This window comes from Gallus gallus, chromosome 12 (assembly GCF_016699485.2).
Source record: "Gallus gallus isolate bGalGal1 chromosome 12, bGalGal1.mat.broiler.GRCg7b, whole genome shotgun sequence".
NCBI classification, from domain to species: domain Eukaryota; kingdom Metazoa; phylum Chordata; class Aves; order Galliformes; family Phasianidae; genus Gallus; species Gallus gallus.
The window spans coordinates 9,687,653-9,709,433 of NC_052543.1; the positions used below are offsets into that span (position 1 = coordinate 9,687,653).

A 21,781-nucleotide genomic window follows, 5' to 3' on the forward strand; every position below is an offset into this window, starting at 1 on the left:
GGAGACCTCAAACAGGGGGGGAAAAGAAACGTTGGTAAAATGAGTTGATTAAACCTGGGGAATAACAGTTCAGACCTTTAGTGACAGGTATTATTTTTTCTGGTTAACTGGCTAGTGAAATATTAAATTATACTCAAAGCACTCATAACATGAGATGGGCAGAATGGTCTATCAACCAACTTATGTTCCACCTGGTGGAATGGGCAAAGGAGAAAGGTGACTCAAGATTTGCAGCAAAATGTTACCCTCCCCCTGTAACAGATGTGTTAACTATTCATAATCACAAAAATCTTGTTGAGGTTCAGTATTTCCTCATACTGATGCATCATAACACATCAGACATCAATTATCACTGATCGTTTAAGCTATTTAAGATCAGTCCTAAACTTTCCAGTAGTTCTACTTCACTCTTTCTGACAAATAAACAATTGATCCTGTGTGGTCTAAAGGATTGTTGTTTATTTTCCTTCACCCAAACGTACTTTCCTCCCTGCAACTGCAATTTCAGTACAGTGTTCAAAGAACATGTGGAATGAGTAAAACAGTCAATACAATGAGATGTGCCAAACCATTCAGAGCTTATGAATAGTGATACTAATTTGAGCAAGTAAGAGGGGGAAGACAGCTTTGCATCTGTCATGTAAACAGTTGTTTACTTTCTAAACACACACATATATAGACACAGAGAGAGAAATACCCACTTCTACGGCAAATAAAAAGCCAACCCATTTTCATAGTGATTTCTGCATATCAGTACTAAAACTGTACCTTCATCATGGCAGCAGATGATAAGCAAAGACAGTCCCTACCAGGTTGAAGTTTTAAGCTCCAGTTCTATCTTTAAGACACCATATTGCTGTAGAGAAACAATTAGACAGTTAGAAAAGCTTCCAGTTTTGTTTCCTCTCAGATAAGTGCTAGTGACTTTTATCAGAAAATCTCTAAATAAATCAGTGTTTCTTATGCACCATATCTGACCTTTACATCTCCTCTAAATTATAATGACCGCTAAATTATAATGACCGTAATTTTCTATTTCTGCCATCCGTATTCCTCTACACCAAAGAGAAATAAGACTTACTCCTATAACTATATCACTGCCCTCAGCGCTCCCCCAAGCCTTGTTAATTATTCCTCCAGAACTGGCAGAAACTTGAACTCTGACCAGACATACCCACAGCACTTGTGGCAGCGCAATGCACTAGAGAAATCAAAGTTGTATATTTGCTCTTTTACAGAAAAAAAAAATGTCTGCAGCTCAGTACATATTAGGCATTTGTATTCTGTGACTAATATGACCCTGGAAGGATGTATAGGGTCCAACAGTATACATACTCTTTTAATTATTTAAAGGATAGCTTGTATTTATTAGATTCAAAAATTCTTAGCTACAAGAGTTGAAGTGAGAGGATACCCTTACAAAGGTGTTGAACTACATATGTCTGCAATTATATTGTAATTAGTTTTAAACTAGATTATGTAAATATAAACTGACAGCACAAGTTAGGAGAAAAAAAACAAATAGCATTCTTTGCTGAATGACATTTAAATCAAAACTAACGGAAGCTGTGAGATGAAAAGGGAATGAATGGCGCATAACAGTCTTCACCAGACTTCTGTGAGCTGAGCCACGACACCCACCCTTCCTTCCCAAAAGCCCCTCTGCTGTTTTGGATCACTGCACAACTGCTTTGCAGCTCTCCCTGGCAGCCTGTGGCAGAGCCATGGCAGCAGCACCAGCAGCACCACACCACGTTAGCCCATTAATACCAAGCAGTAGGACATGGACACAGCTTTTATCATCAAACATGATGTATTAGTTGGAAAAGACTCCCCTCTTTCAGGCTGGATGTTAGGAGAAATTTCTCCTCAGAGACTGGTGATGCATTGGCACTCACTGTCCAGCGAGTGGTAGAGCCACTGTCCCTGGAGGTGTTCTAGAACTGTGCAGATGTGGCACTGAGGGATGTGGCCAGTGGGAATGGTGGTGGGTCAGTGGTTGGATTAGATGACCTTAAAGGTCTTTTCCAACCTTGACTATTCCATGAGTAACTCCAAAATCTACCAACAGGAAGCCACTGGAGCAGCCAGCTCTGAAACCCTCTGAGATTTTGCAGCATTTCCACCCCAAGCACTGACGTACCACGTAAGAGGTGCAGCAGCACTGCAGCGGAGCCCACAGCTGGCTGCCAGGCGATGGCGGTGGGAGTGCTGTTACATGAGGGAGCTCTGAGGCTGTGGAGCTGCCCGCCGAGACGACGTGTTTTTCCCTCAGTTCAGCAGCTCAAGAGGAAGCTGTTGTAGATATACTGTATAAAAGGTGAAGCTAAAGCCTCAGATGCTGCCGTGGGCACGTGAAACATAATTAATTGGTACACCGGTAACGACAAGACGACAGCGATGCCCACCCGAAGGGGAGGCCCCGACTCGGCCCCGGCCCATCTCCCCACAGCGCCCGCCCGCAGCCGGACCCTCTGAGAGCGACGCACACGGAAGCGCGAAGACGGCCCCAAAAAATATGCACCCACTCTGCGGTGACAGGCACCCACCGTGCCCAATCACCAGCGGGAGCGCCACTACACGGGCCAATGACGGGACGGGGCGGGGCAAGAAGGCCGCGCGCCGGGAGCCTTGGTAACGCGCGGGCCGCGTGTGGCGGGTGGACGTGCGGGAGAGGGGTGGCCCGCCATGAAGATCGAGGAGGTGAAGAGCACTTCGAAGACTCAGCGCATCGCCGCCCACAGCCATGTTAAGGGGCTGGGGCTGGACGAGAGCGGCACCGCCAAGCCGGCGGGGGCCGGGCTGGTGGGACAGGAGAACGCGCGGGAGGTGAGCGAGGGGCCCTGCCTGGCGCTGCCGCGGGCTGACGGGGAGCCTCGGGGCCAGGCCCGGGCTGTGAGTTCGCCGTTACCTCCCCGTAATTGTCGGTAGCGAGCGCAAGGCTTTACCTCAGCTGATGCCGCCTGAGGCGGTGGGGCAGTCCCCGCCGCTGTGACTAACCGCGTTGGCTGCGGAGGTGCCTCCCGGGCCGTCGGTGTCCGAACGGAGGTACCACGGGCAGCGAAACCGCCCGACATCAGCGATCTGCTGCGGGGGGGGGGGGGGGGGGGATTGGGGCTTCCACGCCCGGGTCCGGCCCTCGGCCGGTGCTGGAGCTCCTCTGTCCTTCTGAAAAGCAGAAACTCCTTGCTCTGTTTTTAAGCCTTGATACGTACCTGCACCACCGCGCGGGGAAAGGTTTCCCTGCTCTTTGGTTTGGGTTCTGTTTGATTTATTTTTTAATGTGTCAGATACAACGATTGGAGGAAGTGATTTCTTTCTTAACTCTCTTTTTCTATGCATAAAATTGAAATCCACTTTATTTATAGGGTCTCGGAAGATCAGTAGTTCTAAACACATCCAGCATTGCTGGAATTAAATATACTTTAACAATACTCTTGTTAATGGTGCAAACCCTTATCCTGCAGGCTTGTGGGGTTATAGTGGAATTAATCAAAAGCAAGAAGATGGCTGGCAGAGCTGTCCTGTTGGCAGGGCCTCCTGGAACTGGGAAGGTATCCTCATATTTTTATTTACCCTTTTTTTTTTGTAAGAAATAAAGTCTTCTGAAATTTAACATGCTGTCATAACCATTTTAGAATAGTGGTTATATATTATCTTCATCTGCTGTTGTGTTTTTTTTTTCTCCCATTAAGATATTGACACAGTTTCCTGCTTTGTGTTTGATTTTTGCCATGTCATTAACACTGGCAGCATCCTCTGGTTTGTGCAGACATCAGCAGTGTGAAAGCACCTCATGCAGGTTGCCAAACACAGAGGTAGTATAGTTTCTCAAGAAGAGTCTTAGAAGTTAATTTTTTATTAATAGCCTAAATAGTTATTCTTTATGGTTGTTTTTCCCCTTGCTCTTTCGTTTGTATAACATGTTAAATTCACATGTCCACTATTGTTCCTTTACAGTGTTTATAAGTCTTTGGTAGAAGTCACCTTATGCATGTCTAATTTGTTCTGATGAGAGAGGTTTGTTATATGTGAGAGATGTCAGACAGAGCAGTTATAATACCCAGGTGGTAGTTGATAGAGTGATGGTGATATGATGAGGAAAGTTGACTTTGTGCAGAAAGAAAGAATCCTCATAAAAATGAAATGCTTAATTTCTTTTTCCATTTTTTAAGACTGCTTTGGCTTTAGCTATTGCTCAGGAACTTGGCAGTAAAGTTCCCTTTTGTCCTATGGTTGGAAGTGAGGTCTATTCTACTGAAATCAAGAAAACAGAAGTTCTAATGGAAAACTTCAGACGAGCAATTGGTAAGTTTCAGAAAAACAGAAAAGTATTTACATGGCACTTACACTGTTTTTTCTAGTGATCCGAAAGGAAAAAAATCTTGGTGGTCATTTTGGTTTCCAGATCGTGGTGTGAACTTTTCTTCAACACTGATCTTAATTTGGGGAATCTCTCCCACATTTAATAGAGTCAATAAGGTTTTCTGGAGATAAATGGTTGTGTCCCACAGTTATTTTTACTTACCCTCCTCCCCCAGAATCTCTTCGTGTCCTCCAGGTTCCATCTCCCGATGTTGCCTGTGACTCTCCAGAAATCTGAAAGAAAACCTATCTTTAGTTTCTTACATTAGCAGAAATACTCGTAGACAGCAAAATGCTTTCCTTTTTTACTGTAGTGATTTCACCCTACTGAGCAAGCAGCCTCGTTCAGGGACTCCCAAGTGGCAGTGTTATTCAGGCTTAGTATTCCAGTATACATGGAGGAAGTTCCATGCCAGCAAAATAAATAATATCTTCACTATCTTCCTCAATTCTAGAGTGTTTTTACAAAGTCACTGTAAATTGGGTAAATTTGCAACGGAACCTCACTAAATAGCTAAAATCTCTTTTATGATCTCTGCTGACAGCTGATAAATGCAGTTAAAGCAGCCCTTGTTTGTGTAAGGATTGCCTAAAGATGACCTAACTGAAAAACTGAACTTATTAGCAGTTAATTTTCCTGATTTCTGTGCCATGTTTCCTCTCTGACTTCATCTGAGTATTTGGGGGTGGTGAAGAGGTCTCTCAGTTCTGCAACCAAGTAAAAGTATTCCATTCATTTTTATAAGAAAGCAACTTTCAATAGTCTCTGGTCTAGTTACCATGAATCTGGCAGGGCCTGGGGGAGGGAAGCCAGAGACTGGGTAGTCTGCAATATTTCCTTGATGTGATGAAGTTCCCTGTCAGAGATTTGGAAACTTGAACCAACAGATGAAACTTCTGCCATCCATGTTGTCATTTCTGGAGATAGCAGTATTTTAACTCTTGGGTTAACAGCCAGCTACATTGTTAGTTCTCCGCATTCCCTGAATGTCAGCAGAGAGACGCTTCTAAACAAATATTGGTGTTCATGAAAGATGGAACTTCTTTTATTCCTTTCTGTTGAACTCTGTGTCACATTTTCATAACACAACCTTTATTGAATATTTTTCTGTGTAAAAAAAAAAGGAACAAGTGTTTTAGAGGTTCCTTTTTTTTTTTTATAATGAAATGTTTTCCAATCAAGTTTAATTCTTACTTAGGTTTTAGATCACCCACCTGGCAAATAAATAATTTAAAAGAGTACATGTTCTCAAAAAAGATTTTATATGCACAGTGCAGCTGTGGCTGCGTGCAAGGAAAAAAATCGTCTCATGCAATTGGCACCTTTTTTTTTTTTGCTTGATTGGTGTGAAACCTTCCTTGCAGGTTCTGTATACATCATTTGTTTCCCTTATTGTACATTTTACTTTATGGGACTTTAGACAGCTCAAATTGTAAAAACAATTAGGAACATTAACATCATTTTCTTTCTTTTGTTCTTGGAAAGAAGAGAGACTGACTGGTTTGAACTCATCATTGCATAAGGACACAGGCAAATCAGAGTTCTCAGATTTCTCAGTTCTCAGATTTTTATTGTTGGAAGTCATATAATAACATGCTCAATATTGTCTAATGGCCAAACATTGTTTAGAATACGTAAGAAACATTTTAAAGAGTGGAAAATGAGAAGATGGAATTGTAGAGGCTGAAAAAGAAGACTTCAGCTGAGAGGGATTAGTACTCTCTAAAGCTTGTTAGCAGCCTACAAGGATGGTGACAGTAGCTGACTAGTATTAAAGAGTTTGGTTGCAGGAAAAAACAACTTCTGGGATAACCCCTTAGCTAGAGGGAACCAACATGCTATTTTATGAGTTCTAACTGCCAGTAAATCAAACAAGCATTACTTAAGTCCACAGTACCTTTGAGCCAAAACATGAAGTATTCTGCAGTTTCTTCCCTGCACTCGTGCTTCTGATTTGTAATTAGAAAATGTCTGTTTAAGTTAAGGAGGTCTTTCAGGAGTTAAGCTGATAGACGTAGATTGATTTTAAAACAAAAGATAATCAACAAAATTCAAAACACTGATTACTTTTTTCAGATCTTGTTAAGCTCTAAGCTGATTCAGCTTTGGTTTGTATTGTGGAACAGAATTTGCTTTTGAGTCTGATTCTTTTCAGATGAAATAAAACTTGAAGATGTGATTTAAGACCATGCAAAATATACCCCAAATATGAATGTCTTGCAGTTTGTGGGGGCAGAAGAGAACTTATGCTGAAACATTAAAAACAAAAGGGAAAAGCAAGCCTGCAAATGACCAGATCTTACCACAGAGAGTTCTACTGTGGAGAATCCCATATTACTGATTGTTTCTTGCAGATGTAGTCTTATGTGATGCAGCCTTATCTAGGTCAATTTTGTAATTCAAAGGTTCGTTAGTTTTTGTTTAATGTTATGGCATACTTGAAAAACATTTGAAAAATTTTCTGAAATTAACTTTGCATAGAACTTCCAGGTTATGCTAAATAAGAGAAAGCACATATTTCTTACCAAGACATTATCCTGTTATCCAAAAATCCCAGTATTTCTCACATTCCAAATCCTATCCTTAATTTGAGTCCAGTAGAGGGAGACAGACTCTTTATTTGTCACTCCTTTCTATTTCCCTATCAGCAACTCAAGATTTACTGGTGAAGTGTCTGATCTATTTCAAAGCAAAATGAAAAGTTAAGGAACAAGGAAAGTTTTATAAAGTCCTAATAGCCTCAGACTGCACAGGATGATTTCCTTGTATCTTGTTACAGCCTATTCATTATTTTTGGTATGGCATGTGTGTCTCATAAAATACTTTTATAGAGTCTCCTCAGATGTGGGTTCTTTGAAATTTTATGTAGTTAGAACGTCTGCATAATTGTGGTGGTGTTGATAGTGGTTTTTCTTTGGCACAGTCTAAGCATTAAACTCTTCAGCTCTGTATTATTGATCAGTTTAAAATGACTTTTAGTCCATTACAGTAATTTTGGCTTAGAATATTGTAATGTTTTCTCAATTCTCTAAAAAACAGTGAAATAATGATGTCACTGTATCCTATTTTGAAACAGTTTTAAGCTTGCTTTATAACAGATTCTGTTAAACTTGGTCTAGCTCACCTCTCACTTATAACTTGTAACATATAATATGTTGTTTTTCTTAAAAACAAAATTTTTTTGAAGCTACCTTTGTTCCTCCTCTATCCTGACTTTATGGGACTTTTCTGGAAGCATGAAAATTGTGTACAACTCGCAGTTGTCACTGATCTGTAGTTTCAGAATTTTGCTGAAATGTTGATCTTTAGTTTAAAGTTACAGATCAGACAACTGCCCTCTTTGAGGGGAGGTAAAAGAGAGAGGACACTGATATTTGCTTAAAGAATGAATAATAAACAGCAGAAAGAAAATAATTCCTTAGAGCTGAATAAACTGCTTTTTGGATCAGAACTTGGGCTCAGCTTTCCCTCTCATGACGTGGGTTGAATATTCACACTTAACATTGAATACTGAAGAACTGTAATCATCTTTCAAATTTTGGAATTGAAGAATTCCAGTTAAATGTAACGAACCCTAATAATACATTAAAATCTGTTGGCATTAACATAGAAGACTCTCAAGTGGTTTTGGCCATTGATTTGTGTAATTAAACTATTCCAAACAATTCCTTCCAGGACTGAGAATTAAAGAGACCAAGGAGGTGTATGAAGGAGAAGTCACAGAATTAACTCCATGTGAGACTGAAAACCCTATGGGGGGCTATGGCAAAACAATCAGCCATGTAATTATAGGACTCAAAACTGCAAAGGGAACCAAACAGTTGAAGGTATGTATGGTAGGGTTTCAAAATTCCCTTGTAAACATCATATCTGTATCTTTTGTTTTTACCAGTTCTTGATCCCCATCTGAGCAGAATAACAGTGCAAAGAAACTGTTTTGCTAGACAGCATTATTTTACTCCTGAGCACATATTTTTATCTCTTCGGTGTTCATATTTTTTGAATGTTGGTCTTTTCTCCTACTAACTGAAACTCCATCGCTCACTTAACAGCTCCTGTTACTTGTCTGTTTGACAACACACACTTGTGAATGTTCAAGTTAAAAGAAAGATTTAACCAGCAAAAGATTCCGATACAGTTTTGCAACAACATTACTAGCTCACAGAAAAGCAGGTTCAGTGGGGAATCTGAGCTATGACCTGATAGGCTCACAATGACTGTGGCTGTAATTTCATGTTTGTAATAGCAAACATTCAAGAAGGCTTTTTCATTTTTGTTTTGCCTGCTACTCACCTGAATTTTTGAGAATAGTTTTGGCAAATTTTGTCCACGTCTATATAAATTGTTCTTTCTGCCACAGCTCTTCTTTCTATGTGTGGAGATATGCTTTAGTGAATATGTGATAGAGAAAATTAGATAGAGAAACTAGAAATTGAGCTGGTGTGTTGCCAGCTCAGCCCCACTTTCCCTTTGTTTTCTTGTCTCTGTCCTTATTGTTTAATTTCCCTGTCAGTTAGAATACAAGAGCTGAAAGCTGTCTCTGTTGTTAAGTATCAACTTGCATTTGTTCATGCTGAAAACAAGAAAATGCAGCAGAAAAATGAATAAATACGTACTATGAGAAACAATAGCATCTCACACATTCTATGTCCGCTCTCCTTCACGCAGCTTGACAGAGGATGCAGACTCAGGATCAAGCAACATAATGCAGTGCAATAATCAGTTTTTGTAAAAGTTTTGCTAGAAAGCAAGTGAAGCACCACATCCTAAATGTAAACATGTTGTCACATTACACAAAGGCATACTTTGTAACTGGTATCATTATGTCTTTGGCACTTAATGTCACTTTCTTCAGACAGATATTTTTGTGTAAGAAAATAAGTTTTATGCATCTTCTTTAGATTTTACAGTAAAGACTAAGTTGTACTCTACCACTACTCTAGGTGTCACAGCTTTATAAAATCCTAGAAGGTATTACTGGAGGAGGTTGCAGTTTCATTTTGCCTGATGGAAGTGTGCTTTAGTCTAAACTTCTTTTCGTTGATTACCATATTAATATGGAACTGTTTTCACCAACTGTGATGTTTGTTTGTCTGCAGCTGGACCCAAGCATATTTGAAAGCTTGCAGAAGGAACGAGTGGAAACAGGCGATGTTATTTATATTGAAGCAAACAGTGGAGCCGTCAAGGTAAAATAAAAGTTCTGCATTTTTATGCGGATGGATGTGTTCTTGCAGGTCTTCCCTGCTTTTGTCAGAAAGCTCACCCATTTGTTAAGCTTAATTGACGTGAAATGGTTACGTGAAGTTTTTGAAGTGCCCAGTGTTATCCTTATCTGGTAAGAAAAATATCTCTTGCACTGAAAGAACATGGTCACCTGGTTCATGATTAAGGTCATCTGGCAAAGAAGCTATCACTGATGCTGCCTGGTTGAGTTTTCTTTTCTCTAAGATCAAGACATCTTTAAGGAAAGATGGGGAAAAAAACCAGCAAGCAACTTTAGTCATTTTCAGGCTGACATGTGCAGTGTATTTAATCTTTCTTTTATCGCTCTGGTATTTTCTCCACAAGATATATACATGTAGAAGGAAATACTGCATTAGTTAGCATTCTTTTCATATCTGATTTGGAAAGTAGCGATACTTGCTGTTTAATGGATGACCATAATGTTTTCTATCATATAATAAATCACCCACCTACAAAGGAGTCTTGAATGGTTCTCCTAATCTCTAGCTAATCGTCTGGATTTGTCCTTTAGCAAGAATTGCATACAGTTAAAATAAAGGGAGAGAGGAGTGGAATATTCTTACCCCAAAAATATCAGGTGCTTTTTAAGAGGGTATTTTGAGCTTTGATCAGTAGATACAGTATGCTTGTTGCTAAGCAGGGAGTGGGATGTCTGAACTGTCAGACAGAAGCTTGTCAGGACTGGAGTTGTGAACTAAGCCCTTTATCAAGCTTGTCACTCAAGGTTTTGGCACCAAAACAAATCCTATACCTAAGTTTCTCTTCTTTGCATTTCTTCAGAGGCAAGGCAGGTGTGATACATATGCTACAGAATTTGACCTTGAAGCTGAAGAGTATGTTCCTTTGCCAAAGGGTGATGTGCACAAGAAAAAGGAAATTATTCAGGATGTTACCCTGCATGACTTGGATGTGGCCAATGCTCGACCTCAGGTATTGAATTACACAGACGAAATCCTTACAGAAAAAAATATTGTACATAGTTCTGGTTGTTTCTAGAATAATCAAGAAGATACAGAAAGCTTTGAGATGTTCTGAAGTACCCTCGAAGACACTACCATAGGAAAAACAGGAGCTATCTCAAAGGCCATTCTAACTGCTCTCCACAAGGAGGTCCTGCTGCAGCATGGGCTGCTCCTCTTGACCAAAAAAAGAGGTCAGAGTCATTAAGGTTGGAAAAGACCTCTTATAACAGTCAGAAAGCTTCTAACAGTCAGAAAGATCAACACAATGGAATGGTGATACAGGAGGTGTAACGACAAAGGAACTAGCACAATAGAAAGGTATTACAAAGAAAAAGGAAAAGTGCTCACCTGTCTCTGAAGGCCTAGGCTCACAAGGGAAACTCCACAAGGGAGGGATCTGCAACCAGAGACCCTTCCCCAGTGGCAGTCAGCCCTTAAATGAGGTCTAAGAGAGGTGCAGCCAGGCTCCACCCCTTCTGGTTGCACAGCTGAATTGCCTTCACCTGTGCTCCCAGTGCTGATTGGGTCCTTTCCCCAGGTGCTTGATCAGTGGTTCAGGCCATGACTCAACAGTTACCATACACCTCTTAAGATCATCAAGTTCAACTTTGAACCCATCACCACCATGCCCAGTAAATCCTGTTCCTAAGTGCCGCATCTACACATTTACTGAATTCCTCCAGGGACAGTGACTCTACCTCTTCCCTGGGCAGTCTGTGTACCAGTGCTTGACAACTCTTTCAGATAATAAACTTTTCCTAATATCCAACATTTAAAAATAATAATAATAAATTAAAGCACCTTGCCCTTGGAAAACCTTCTGCTTGATCGTGGTGTCTCCCCTGCCAGGTAAGATTACTCTTTTCTCTCCTTAAGGAGAGATGTGAGGTAGCAGCAGCCAGATCTGCATCATTTCATTTGTTGAAAGTTGAGTACAGATTAATTTCTTCTGCTTTGTAGTTATAGCTCTGTGGTTGTAAAACAGAAATTGCAAGTACCATAATAGATTATAGAATATCCTGAGTTGGAATGGACCCATAAGGATCATCAAGTCCAACTCTTGGCTCCACACAGGACAACCCAAAGATCAGACCATGTGTCTGATCACTAAACGTTTCTGATCTTGCTGTAGATTCTCTTAATTTCCCTGCTTCCTTCAGAAACGTTTCATAACCTCTCATTGAACTTCCTTGTGATTTGCAGTAGAGCTCTGAAGTCACTGCATAAAAAAGTTGAAAATAAGAGAATTACCCCTTTCTGTATCGTAATGTAAACTAAGGAAGGAGGAAACTCCTTCTCTGTCATAAACAAAAGCCACTGACAATACAGTATTTGTGTTTAAAGGTTGGCACCCCTATGATATGATATTACAAGCCCTTAACCTGCATTTCAGAATAAACATCCTTTTTCCAGGAAAATCATTTACCTGATAAAATCAAGGAATTCTAAAGTGTTAAAACTCAGCGTAATTGTTCCTGTGTTGACATGTTGAACAATTACAATGCACACAAATAATCCCAAGACTCTGTGTTCCCTGATGTTTTCAGTTCTTATGAGTTTCTCTATGACAATTTTTAAAAGCAGATGTCTCATTTTTTTTATACTGTGCAAATGAGCAAGGTTAAAGAAAGAGTGAGGAAATAGCTAATTAAACAGTTAGGCTTAGAATACCACTGTGGTAAAGCGACCTAACCTTTGACAGGTTATCAACCACAGCTGAATAAAGTGTCAGTTCAACTGCAAGAAAGAACTGCTTTAACCAATTCTCAGTTCTTAAAATTCTCATGGTACGTGTTCACTGCAAGACTTAATACTTGCTGTAACTTTCTTCTAGGGTGGGCAAGACATCCTTTCTATGATGGGGCAACTGATGAAGCCTAAGAAAACTGAAATTACTGGTATGAACCTTGCATCATGTTTTCAGACCATCATAACCTACGTTTGCCAGTTAGAAAAGCATTAAAAAATGGGTTATTAATGCAGCATCTATAATGATGAATGCCTACAAATAATGTTTTTTCAAAAATGTTCAGGTTTAGCTGGAAACAGTACAAACTTTACTGGTTCAACAGTTTTAAACTATGTACTGTATTCTGCATCCATGTTTTTGGAAAGAAAGAGGTCAGAGAGCTAGCGCTGTCCTTCTCCAAATATTTCTGCTCAAGAGTATGTGGTTATACATAGGTTGCCCCAAAAGTAATGCCTGTTTATTTCCCTCGAAATTGCAACAGATACAAAGAGCAGAATAACAGAAGTTGGTAGAGCAAATTCTCAGCTACAAAAAAACTCTTTTTCAAAACAGACACAATCAATTAGCTCTGCACTTTCACCAGCAATGGATCGAGAGCCTGCGTGCCAAGCTCATAAAGATCTGCACCAGCACAAGTGACCCGCTGTCACTGCTGAAATGCTGAAACCCACCTCCTCACTGTGCTTGTGTCCACTGTTTGGTCTCCATAAATGCAAATATCAATGGGTGCCACTTTTGCCACATGGAGGAACTCAGTCCCACACCTTTGCTTCGTGTACATTTCCAAGTCAGATGCCATTTTGTCAGACTACCCCTCTGCTGCTCTCTGTCACATGGCAACAACATGTAACAGAATATTGGTGGAAAGGTTCAACCTGTACTGCCATACCACCAGCATCTGCCTCTGTTGTCATGGGCCAACATAATAAATAGGAGCCATTACTTTCAGAGCAGCCCTCATATTTTCCTAGAGCTATGCTAAGTTGCAAACTGACACCTCAAAAATGAAAAAAAATCTTAGGGTACGTTCTTTTGTGAAGCAACCATGCACTATTTCTGAGGAGCAGAAAAAAGGCTTCTAAGCACTCCAGCCTTAGTTTGCTTTTGACTGGTATAGCAGCTGCCTTTGACTTGATGCTGTAAGTGCACTGTTGCTCTTCCTACTTACAGATCTCTGAAGGAAAAAAGATCTATTCTTTTTTTTTTTTTCTTTGAAATAATTGATATTTCATTAAGTAACTGTGTACATTTAGATAAAAGTCTTCTATTCCTAACTTGAATGGTGCTCTTTTGAAGTATTTCTTACACGCCAGAGGTCATTTTGCTTATTCTGAAGTTAAGTTTATCTGTAACATCTTGCGTAGCCTTGAGATCCATATGTTGACAGAATCTTTATACAATGCTACGTTGCTGAAATACAGCAGGAACAAGAATGTTTTTTTCTTTCAATATTTTTTCTTTCAAATATTTTTTTTCTTTCTTGGTACACATGCTCGGAGACTTGGTTAAACTTCACATTTTAAACTGAAGTTTGGCTGACTTATGTGCTGGAAGTTCAGTTCAGAAATATTTTGATGTCTCCACAATACAGGATTGAAATTTCAAATCTTAATTTAAATTTCCACAGAATTTTAGTGTTGCCAAGATTTATCCTTTGGCATTAAGAGATCAAACTGTGAACATTTCCAGGGGAATATGTTGATTGCTTTAAGTCTTTCATAGAAACCTATTGCTCACTTGCAGAGTAACTAACAATTTATTTTGGTTCTCGTAGACAAACTTCGAGGAGAAATAAATAAAGTGGTAAATAAATACATTGATCAAGGCATCGCAGAGCTGGTCCCAGGTGTACTGTTTGTAGATGAGGTTCACATGCTGGATATTGAATGTTTCACATACCTGCACCGAGCACTGGAATCTTCTATTTCCCCCATTGTAATCTTTGCATCCAATCGAGGAAACTGTGTAATCAGGTACGTCTAAAGTTGAATTTTCCAGTTTGCATCAGCCAATAAGCCGTGGAGTGAGCTCTATCAGCAGTGTTATAATCTTTGAAAGCTTTTGTCTCTGATACTGACATCTGTGAAAACACCCTGCGTGGGTTGCAAGCTGCATCAGTATTTAGGAATTGTTTGTCAGCTTCACCCTGAGAAACTCATTTAGTGCCATACTATCTGAATTAAAGCAGATTAGAACTCCTTTTATTTCTACTGACACATCCCTCTTTTTCTCTAAACTGTATTATCTGAATGTTCTCTTACAGTTACCTCTCTCTTCAGATATCTCAACACAGCTCTTGTGTTGAGATGCAAACTTCTACTATTATAGTTTTCTCCTTCTGAATCAATTTGTTGCTTACTATCCTTGTTGTATAAGGCTTAAACTTCCTGTTCTTACTGCTGAAGCATACTACTGTTCATCCACTCACTGCTCTTTTTCTTTCCTACTGTAGTGGTCTAGATTTTTGTATCTCTGGCCTTGCCAACTTACCTCCTGTTTTTAATCTCTGCTTCATTTCCACTTCAATATTTTGCACCCACACAGTGCATTCTTTGCATTTACTGTAAAAGCTTTTTCCTCTTTCAAATTCTTCCTCAAGTTTTACTCTTAATTTGTGGTCTAGATCTGAGCACGTCTAAACAAGACGTCTTTAGCAGTGGTTGCTACTCTTTAAGTTGACTTAATTCAGCTCTTTAACCAGCTATTCATTTCACTCTTACTGAATCATCTGTTATTAATCTTTCTCTGTTTGCATTGCTTAGAAGTTAAGATGATAAGCCCATCAAAAATGATGAGGAGGACATTGCAGTACCGTTTCTGCAAAGAAATAAAAAGGCTGTCTTGTAAAAGTAGAACAGATCTATTAACAAGGATTGACAGGAACGTGTGATTTGAGAAAGGAGGTTTTCCATATAATAGTTATACCTAATATTGATAAATTAAATCCCTTAAAAGCAAGATCTTAACCGCACACTACTATCTTAAAGAGTTGGTGATGCTCTAATATGCTTGCTGATATCTCTTAAAAGGATCAGGGGAGACTTAATTTTATAATGTAGTTAGTTGATTCTTTAGCCTCATGAGAGAACATCATCTGGTTGAATTGATTGCTGGGATTTTTGATTCGTTTCCCATGGAGAGCCATGACCAAAGCTGAGATGCCTAAATACTAGTACTGAATTTGGAAATGTATCTACCAGCACTTAACCTTTTTCACCTGTTATCTTCATAGGTCACGAAACGTGGATATCTTTCATTCTTGACTTCACAGCAATTCACTTTGCTTGGAAAAGCAAGAGTAGATACGTCTGCAGACTCTGCTATTAGATGTTGTTTGCTAAACAAATAAAATGGTCGAGAGTCTAGACCATACTTTGTCCTTCATGGACAGATCTCTACTTCTGAATTTGCTGGACTGCAAGCCTGGAATGCAAATACTGCAGTGGCTGGGGGGCCTTGGGGACATATAGAACAGAGCTGTGGCTTGTTCAGCAAGAGAGAACATTCAGTGGCTAATAGTGCGTATAACTGATAATGCTATACAGCTTAGTAAGAATCATTTATTCCTCACTGGAATACCCTTTGGAACATTAGATAAGACTGCATTGTAAGATACAGTGAAAATAAATAAGAAAAAAAGAACCACCTCAGACTATTTTTGAGTGACATGTTTAAGAGTTCTTGTAATATTTGTTTCTTTCAGGCTGTCCAGTATGAACTTCAGGCTAGAATGTTTCCTGTCAGTGTCTGGGGAGTGTGTCTCTGTAGGAAGACACAAGAGCTGTAAATTAGTGGACATGTAGTCAATTACTACTGATTTTAGTCAAATCAGCATACTGTATTCAGAATAATATCTGATCCCTTTCCATCTGTTTTCTCCTTTAGAGGCACAGAGGATGTAGTGTCTCCTCATGGAATACCACTGGACCTGCTGGACAGAGTGATGATTATCCGAACCATGTTGTATACGCCTCAAGAAATGAAGCAGGTATACAAAGCATCTTAAGATCTTCTAAAAAATATATGTATGGGATTCTACTTTCTTGGGATAACTTCTACATTCCTGTGTATTCTGTTACTGTAGAGCTGTTTGAATCAGCAGTTTGTGCCAGAAAGTTTACCACTTCCTAAACGTATGCTGCTTTAGAAACCAGTTAGAGTAAGTTGGTTAAAATTGTGCATACGATTTTTTATGTTGGATTTCCATGCACTGACAAATTAGTGGTAAACATGTCTAGAGCTGAAAGTGACATCTCACCTGCATGTGCTTTCTGTAGAGTTTGCAGATTCCAGCAGGTAGTGCTTTTTCCTGTAGGTATGAATGTTGTATTTTGGGGACCTGTGGTCCCAGACTTCAGCTGTTCCTCCACAGAAGAGATGAGGAACTGTGGAATGCAACTTCACTCACTGCATTTCTGCCTCCATCCTCTGTACTAAAGCTTGTACAAGTAACCTACTTGTACAAGCTTGTACAAGCCCAAGTAACCTACTTGGGCTGCTTCCTGAAAGTGAAAGGATACGTGAAGGGATTTTTGTGCTCCTAGACAAGTTTGGAAATGTTAGCACAGTAAACATTGCAGAGAGACACTTCTGAATGCCCGAAACCTTTCCTGTGGGGTGATGGCTGTGTACTGTGTATCGATTATAATGCTTAGGTGCCATTATGATGCATCGTGTCAAAGATCCCCCTCATTAGCGTCTCAATGCTGTGAAGTGACACGATGCAGAAGACGTTACAGTTTATCATGTCAATTCTTTGTATTATTTAAGAGATAGTGTCAATGGAGGAGAGCGTTTTCTCGAGATAATAGTCTCTTGCTGCTGGATAAGTGCCAAGGTGAAGCTGAGGCATTTATTGAATATAAACGTAGGGGCAAAGCTTCATTTCATTTAGTTTGAGGAGCTTTTCACATACAGCTGTTGTGAACCACACTCAGGATGATTTTTTTGTACCTAAAAGGATACTTAAAAGCATTACAATATAGATAATAATAGAAGTAGCCCAGAGATTTAATGATATGGTTGTATTTTGTCTGTATACAAAACAGGTTTTAAAGCATGATTTCTGCTCAGTCTGGAGGTATTAAAAACTGTTGTCTGAACTTCTCTATACTCTATGTGAATTTTGTGCAGTAAGAGTAGTAGGAAAATATACTGAGAGTTAAAAATAGCTTAACAAAAACCAGTGTAGTTTACTGTGTTATCATACAGATAATACAGCGTTAAAGAGCTAGTTCCTAAACTGATGATTTCTCAGAAGAGTTGGGTTAAATGCTATGCCTTCCAACCACTCCCAGGGCTGAGGGAGATGTAGTGTTTACAGTAGCTTTTTCTAAAGCTAAAATTAGATCTGGACATTTTCTCCCATAAACCACTTAGTTAAATAATCTCATCTTCCCTCAGATTAGGACTTTTCAATTACTTCTTTTGAGAGAGGAAGAGAAGGAGGCATTTATTACCCTTGAGTTTCTAACTAAATACATCTTGGGAGGGATAATAAAAACAAAAGACGTCCGTAACTGTCTCTATTTTTTGCTCCCATTTTTCTTTCATTCTAGTAGGTTGTTTTCATTGATTGTGTTTCTCTGTGGGACTCTTTACCTTGACATCTCACAACTGATTTGCTTATCAGCACAGTAATTGTGTGTCTATAGAAAGTTAGTTCGCAACCAGTAGAAATCCCATTGTGTGGTTCTGCTCTGAGCAAGACCCGCAGTTACCTTATTGCAACCAGGACAGGGATACAATGATTCTAGGATAACCACTGTTATATGTATATTCTAGTCTGATACATGCCTGCTGTTAGATGGAAGAGATTACACATTATGAACAAAGGGTGCTAGTTATTTCACTTGGTAAACACTTCTTTTCCTATTTGACATAAGCTTGCTAGTACGTATTTTCTGGGTTACTGCGTTGAACCCTGATCCTTTAGTGGGGTTATACCAGGTTGCTAGATAAAAAGTTTTAAGAAATAGTTATTCTGAGATAAGTGGCATTCAAGGTGTCTTGTTTCTAACGGGGGAAGAATAAAGCAGTAGTATTTGAATGAATGAAAAGTGCTATTCAGATGATCTAAGATGTGATAAGTCTTCAATTTGGAAGTGCAATTTGCAGGAGTATTTCTGATATTCAGTATTAATGTCTTAGCACAACTTTCTGCTATTTCAAACCCCTCTTTTACTCTCTTTCCCTACCCTGACTCCCCTGGCGCATTTTTATGGCTTTAATTTAAACGAGTGCTTCTTGATATCTTGTTTACAAAGCTGCCAAAGTGAAAAATACCTGTATTATATGAGGCTTGCAGTTCCAGAGTTATCTCAGCACTACAACACAACATCATTATCCAGTCTGCCCCTTATCACTCGGCTGGTAATACGGACTACCAAGAGACTTGCGCCACTTCTGTTACAGCTTTATATGCTCAGGCTTATTGTGATATCTTGCTCTCCAACTTTGTAAAGATCTGCAAACTGGTACAAGCCTGGGACTGTTCTTGAAAGATTAGATTCTTCTTAGTGATTTTTTTTCTTCTTACATGAATAGGTGAATCTTAGAAAGTAACTTTTTGATTTATTTTACAATTGCATTGTCAACGGAATAAAAAGTGTGTCGTGAGCTGCTATGGGAAGAGCGTGGCTTTTTGTAGGGCTTGTTGGAACACTGTGCTGTGTAGCAGCAACAATACATTGCAAAATATAGGAACTGATGTAGCTGCCCACAAGACTCCAGCTGTCGCCATTATTCTCTGTGTACTTTTTCAATTTCCTTGTGTAAGTTCTCTTATTCTGCTTTTCATTAGTAGATAGACCTTGCTAACCATGCAAAATCATCATGAAGTAGTCAAAACATTACTTCAGCCTGCTTTTATGATCGTCAGGTTTTCCAGCATAATGTCCACCCATTCAAAGACATAGAATTCCACAAATCTGTTGTAGTTTAGTGGTAAATTACAGCAGGATAAGTTCATACCATCTCATTTTATAGCACATCCCATCTCTAAACTGACAGTGTTTCTAGAAAATAAACTAAGTAGTATAGCATGCTAATAGTTTGGACTGTTACCTGACTTATTTATTCCAACAGATCATAAAACTTCGTGCTCAGACAGAAGGAATTAATATTAGTGAAGAAGCTCTCAATCATTTAGGGGATATTGGTACCAAGACAACCTTAAGGTAAGTTGAATGCAGTTGATTTTTTCTCTCATATGTTTTAAGTATGACTGGGTCTTAAAACTGTAGGATAATTCACTCTCGAAGCAAGACATCTCTCTCCCGTGCAATAACGTTGTGTGAAGAAGAGTTAACATTGCTAAAGGTTTGTAATCCTCCTTTTGCCTTGTTTAAGGGATGTACAAGCTATAGGATCTTACCGATTTTTTGTTATACTACTAGAGCTGTGTGTTTCTTAATAAGTCTCCCACCCATACGTTTATTCAGTTCACTGAAATGCACTGAATTGTAATTTTTCATCCATCTGTTTGATCACAGGTATGCTGTACAGCTACTGACCCCAGCTAACCTGCTTGCCAAGATTAATGGGAAAGACAGCATTGAGAAGGAGCATATTGAAGAAATTAATGAACTTTTCTACGATGCCAAGTCCTCAGCAAAAATCCTGGCTGATCAACAGGAGAAGTACATGAAATGAGCTTACATTAGATGCTTTGAAGTGGTGTTAACCCTTACCCAGGGCTGGCTTAAATAAGAAATGTTAATGGTTTGTCTCTTTTGGGACTGGAAAAATATTTAAATGTTGGACTGCTCTGTCAGGCCAGAATTAAATAACAAGGGTTCCTATTACTTTGTCAATGATAAGATGCTCTATGATATCTATGTAACATCTTAGTCTCCGTTTTATGAGTACCTGTGAAATGAATAGCTCTTGAACCACCAGTGTTTTTTAGATTTCATTATGGAAGAGCTCTAACTGAAGCTGATGCTTAAGAACAGTCTATTTTCTTTATGAATATCCTTTTAAAATAGTTTCCCTTTGCAGATAACTTTTTTTTTTTTTTTTGGAATCAAAGTTTGTCTGAAGTGGTTTATAATAAAGTATTTCAAGAATACTGGTAGCTTGTACGTTTGTCCTGAGTGCTGACTTACCTATTTCAACTGCTTCTGTAGGGAAGGTGGGAATCACGATACAAAATGTGAATAAAATGGGTCTGTGACACAAAAACAGATCTGTAGCAGAGGAAAGAAATAGTAATAAGACCTTTTTAAGGACATTTTTTGGTTATTTTGGCCCTTCTAACGTGTTTCTCCTGGAATAACTTATCCTTTCTTCAGGTTTTCTTAAAGCAGATTAAACAAATTCCTGTTGTTGTCATAAGCTATGTTTTCCACTATGTTCAGTCCTCACTTTCTTGATCAACCACTATAAAAAAAAAATTGCAAGCGAAAAGTGTAGTGATGTTCACATGAACAGGAGAGTTAGCAGAACAACAGTGAGAAAAATTAACGAGTAATTAAGGTTTGAAATTCTGCTCTACATAGATTTTTAAGCACTTTGCTTCAGTTCTTTTTTTCCACAAAGCACATTTCCTTGTTTTGTAAGATGCAGATACTCTTAGTTGCCTCATAGCACTCAGAATAAATGCTTTAAAGTTTAAGATCTTGGACACATCTATGTAACAACAAAAGTGGGTGATCTAAGTTACTAACCTTGCATCCTCTACTATAAACTTCAGTGATTTTAAACCACTTCATGTTCATTTGGATTTAATATTGTTTTGATCACATTCTACTATCACAGTCGTGTGAAAACATGTCCCATTCTTCAAGATGAATTTTAGTACTGCTAGCCAGCCCTAATTATCTTCTATGCTTTAAATAATCTATCTACTCCATTCTCGACATCTACAACTAAACAGCAGTGACAGAGATATTTAATGAATGATTTTTTTGTTGTTAATCTCTGACTGTTTTTGGCCAAGGAGCAATCCTGCTTTCAAACCTGAAAGGACCTCTCTCCTACTGACTCCAAACGAACAAAGATGGCAAATACAGCACTAAACCACATCCCTCAGTGCCGTGTCTCCAGGGACGGTGACTATCGCTTCCCTGGGCAGCCTGTTAATTTGATGCCCTGCTCACATGGTGGCAGAAGACCTGCTGAGACAACAAGGAGTGGACTTTTGCAAGGAAGTAAGACCTTAAGTACACATAGGGAAGGAAAATAACAAAAAACCCCGCAGCTTTCCAACCCTTCAGCAGCTAAAGTTTGTTTCTACCCCTCCCCATCCCTCCCCCCCCCCTTTCTGCTTGTGCTAATGTTTGTATGGCAGCAAATAAGCCCGTGTTGCCTCTGCACTGGTTCTGGAGGACTCCCCCCAGCATGCCATCTTTAACAGCCATTAAGTGTCTACCAAAGACATAAAGCTGTGATATAAAGGGAAAATCCTTCTATCCTAAATGGTGAGCAAATGTTTATCTAGCCTATTAAGTGACA

General features: G+C 39.2%; 2 protein-coding genes and 1 long non-coding RNA gene across 4 annotated transcripts in view; 1 reads left to right on the top strand and 2 right to left on the bottom strand.

The window, feature by feature from the left end:
* The window catches only part of EEFSEC (eukaryotic elongation factor, selenocysteine-tRNA specific), a 117,204-nt gene extending 114,764 nt beyond the window's left edge, over positions 1–2,440 (bottom strand). The window contains exons 1-2 of the mRNA XM_015293369.4: positions 2,144–2,440; positions 769–856 (exon numbers count right to left, since the gene is read on the bottom strand). The gene's annotated coding sequence lies outside the window, so the exon portion shown is untranslated. The remainder of the gene's footprint in view (positions 1–768; positions 857–2,143) is intronic.
* Positions 2,441–2,617: 177 nt separating this feature from the next.
* Positions 2,618–20,396, top strand: RUVBL1 (RuvB like AAA ATPase 1). Of its 2 annotated transcripts, none has more exons than XM_046899903.1 (11): positions 2,618–2,895; positions 3,468–3,554; positions 4,176–4,308; positions 8,042–8,193; positions 9,466–9,555; positions 10,394–10,543; positions 12,410–12,473; positions 14,100–14,298; positions 16,211–16,313; positions 19,412–19,503; positions 19,819–20,396. In XM_046899903.1, exons 1-11 carry the CDS (start codon positions 2,689–2,691, stop codon positions 19,976–19,978), a joined length of 1,437 nt encoding a protein of 478 aa, XP_046755859.1. In that variant the 5' UTR covers positions 2,618–2,688; the 3' UTR covers positions 19,979–20,396. The 2 variants fall into 2 exon arrangements, with proteins under 2 accessions (XP_046755859.1, NP_001006138.2); NM_001006138.2 differs by having other exon boundaries at positions 2,618–2,829.
* LOC121106608 lies at positions 4,195–11,429 on the bottom strand. Its single transcript, XR_005839268.2, has 2 exons — positions 10,924–11,429; positions 4,195–4,599 (listed from the first exon to the last, which is right to left on the bottom strand). It is a non-coding gene; the product is annotated as an uncharacterized LOC121106608 (long non-coding RNA).
* Positions 20,397–21,781: the final 1,385 nt, after the last annotated feature.

What these genes read in the sequence shown, in the direction of transcription:
- RUVBL1 (XM_046899903.1), top strand. Translation starts at nt 2,689, where the DNA reads ATGAAGATCGAGGAGGTGAAGAGCACTTCGAAGACTCAGCGCATCGCC. An exon ending in AAACTTCAGACGAGCAATTG is followed by an intron (nt 4,309 to 8,041) that starts GTAAGTTTCAGA and finishes AATTCCTTCCAG; the next exon opens with GACTGAGAATTAAAGAGACC. An exon ending in GGTACCAAGACAACCTTAAG is followed by an intron (nt 19,504 to 19,818) that starts GTAAGTTGAATG and finishes GTTTGATCACAG; the next exon opens with GTATGCTGTACAGCTACTGA.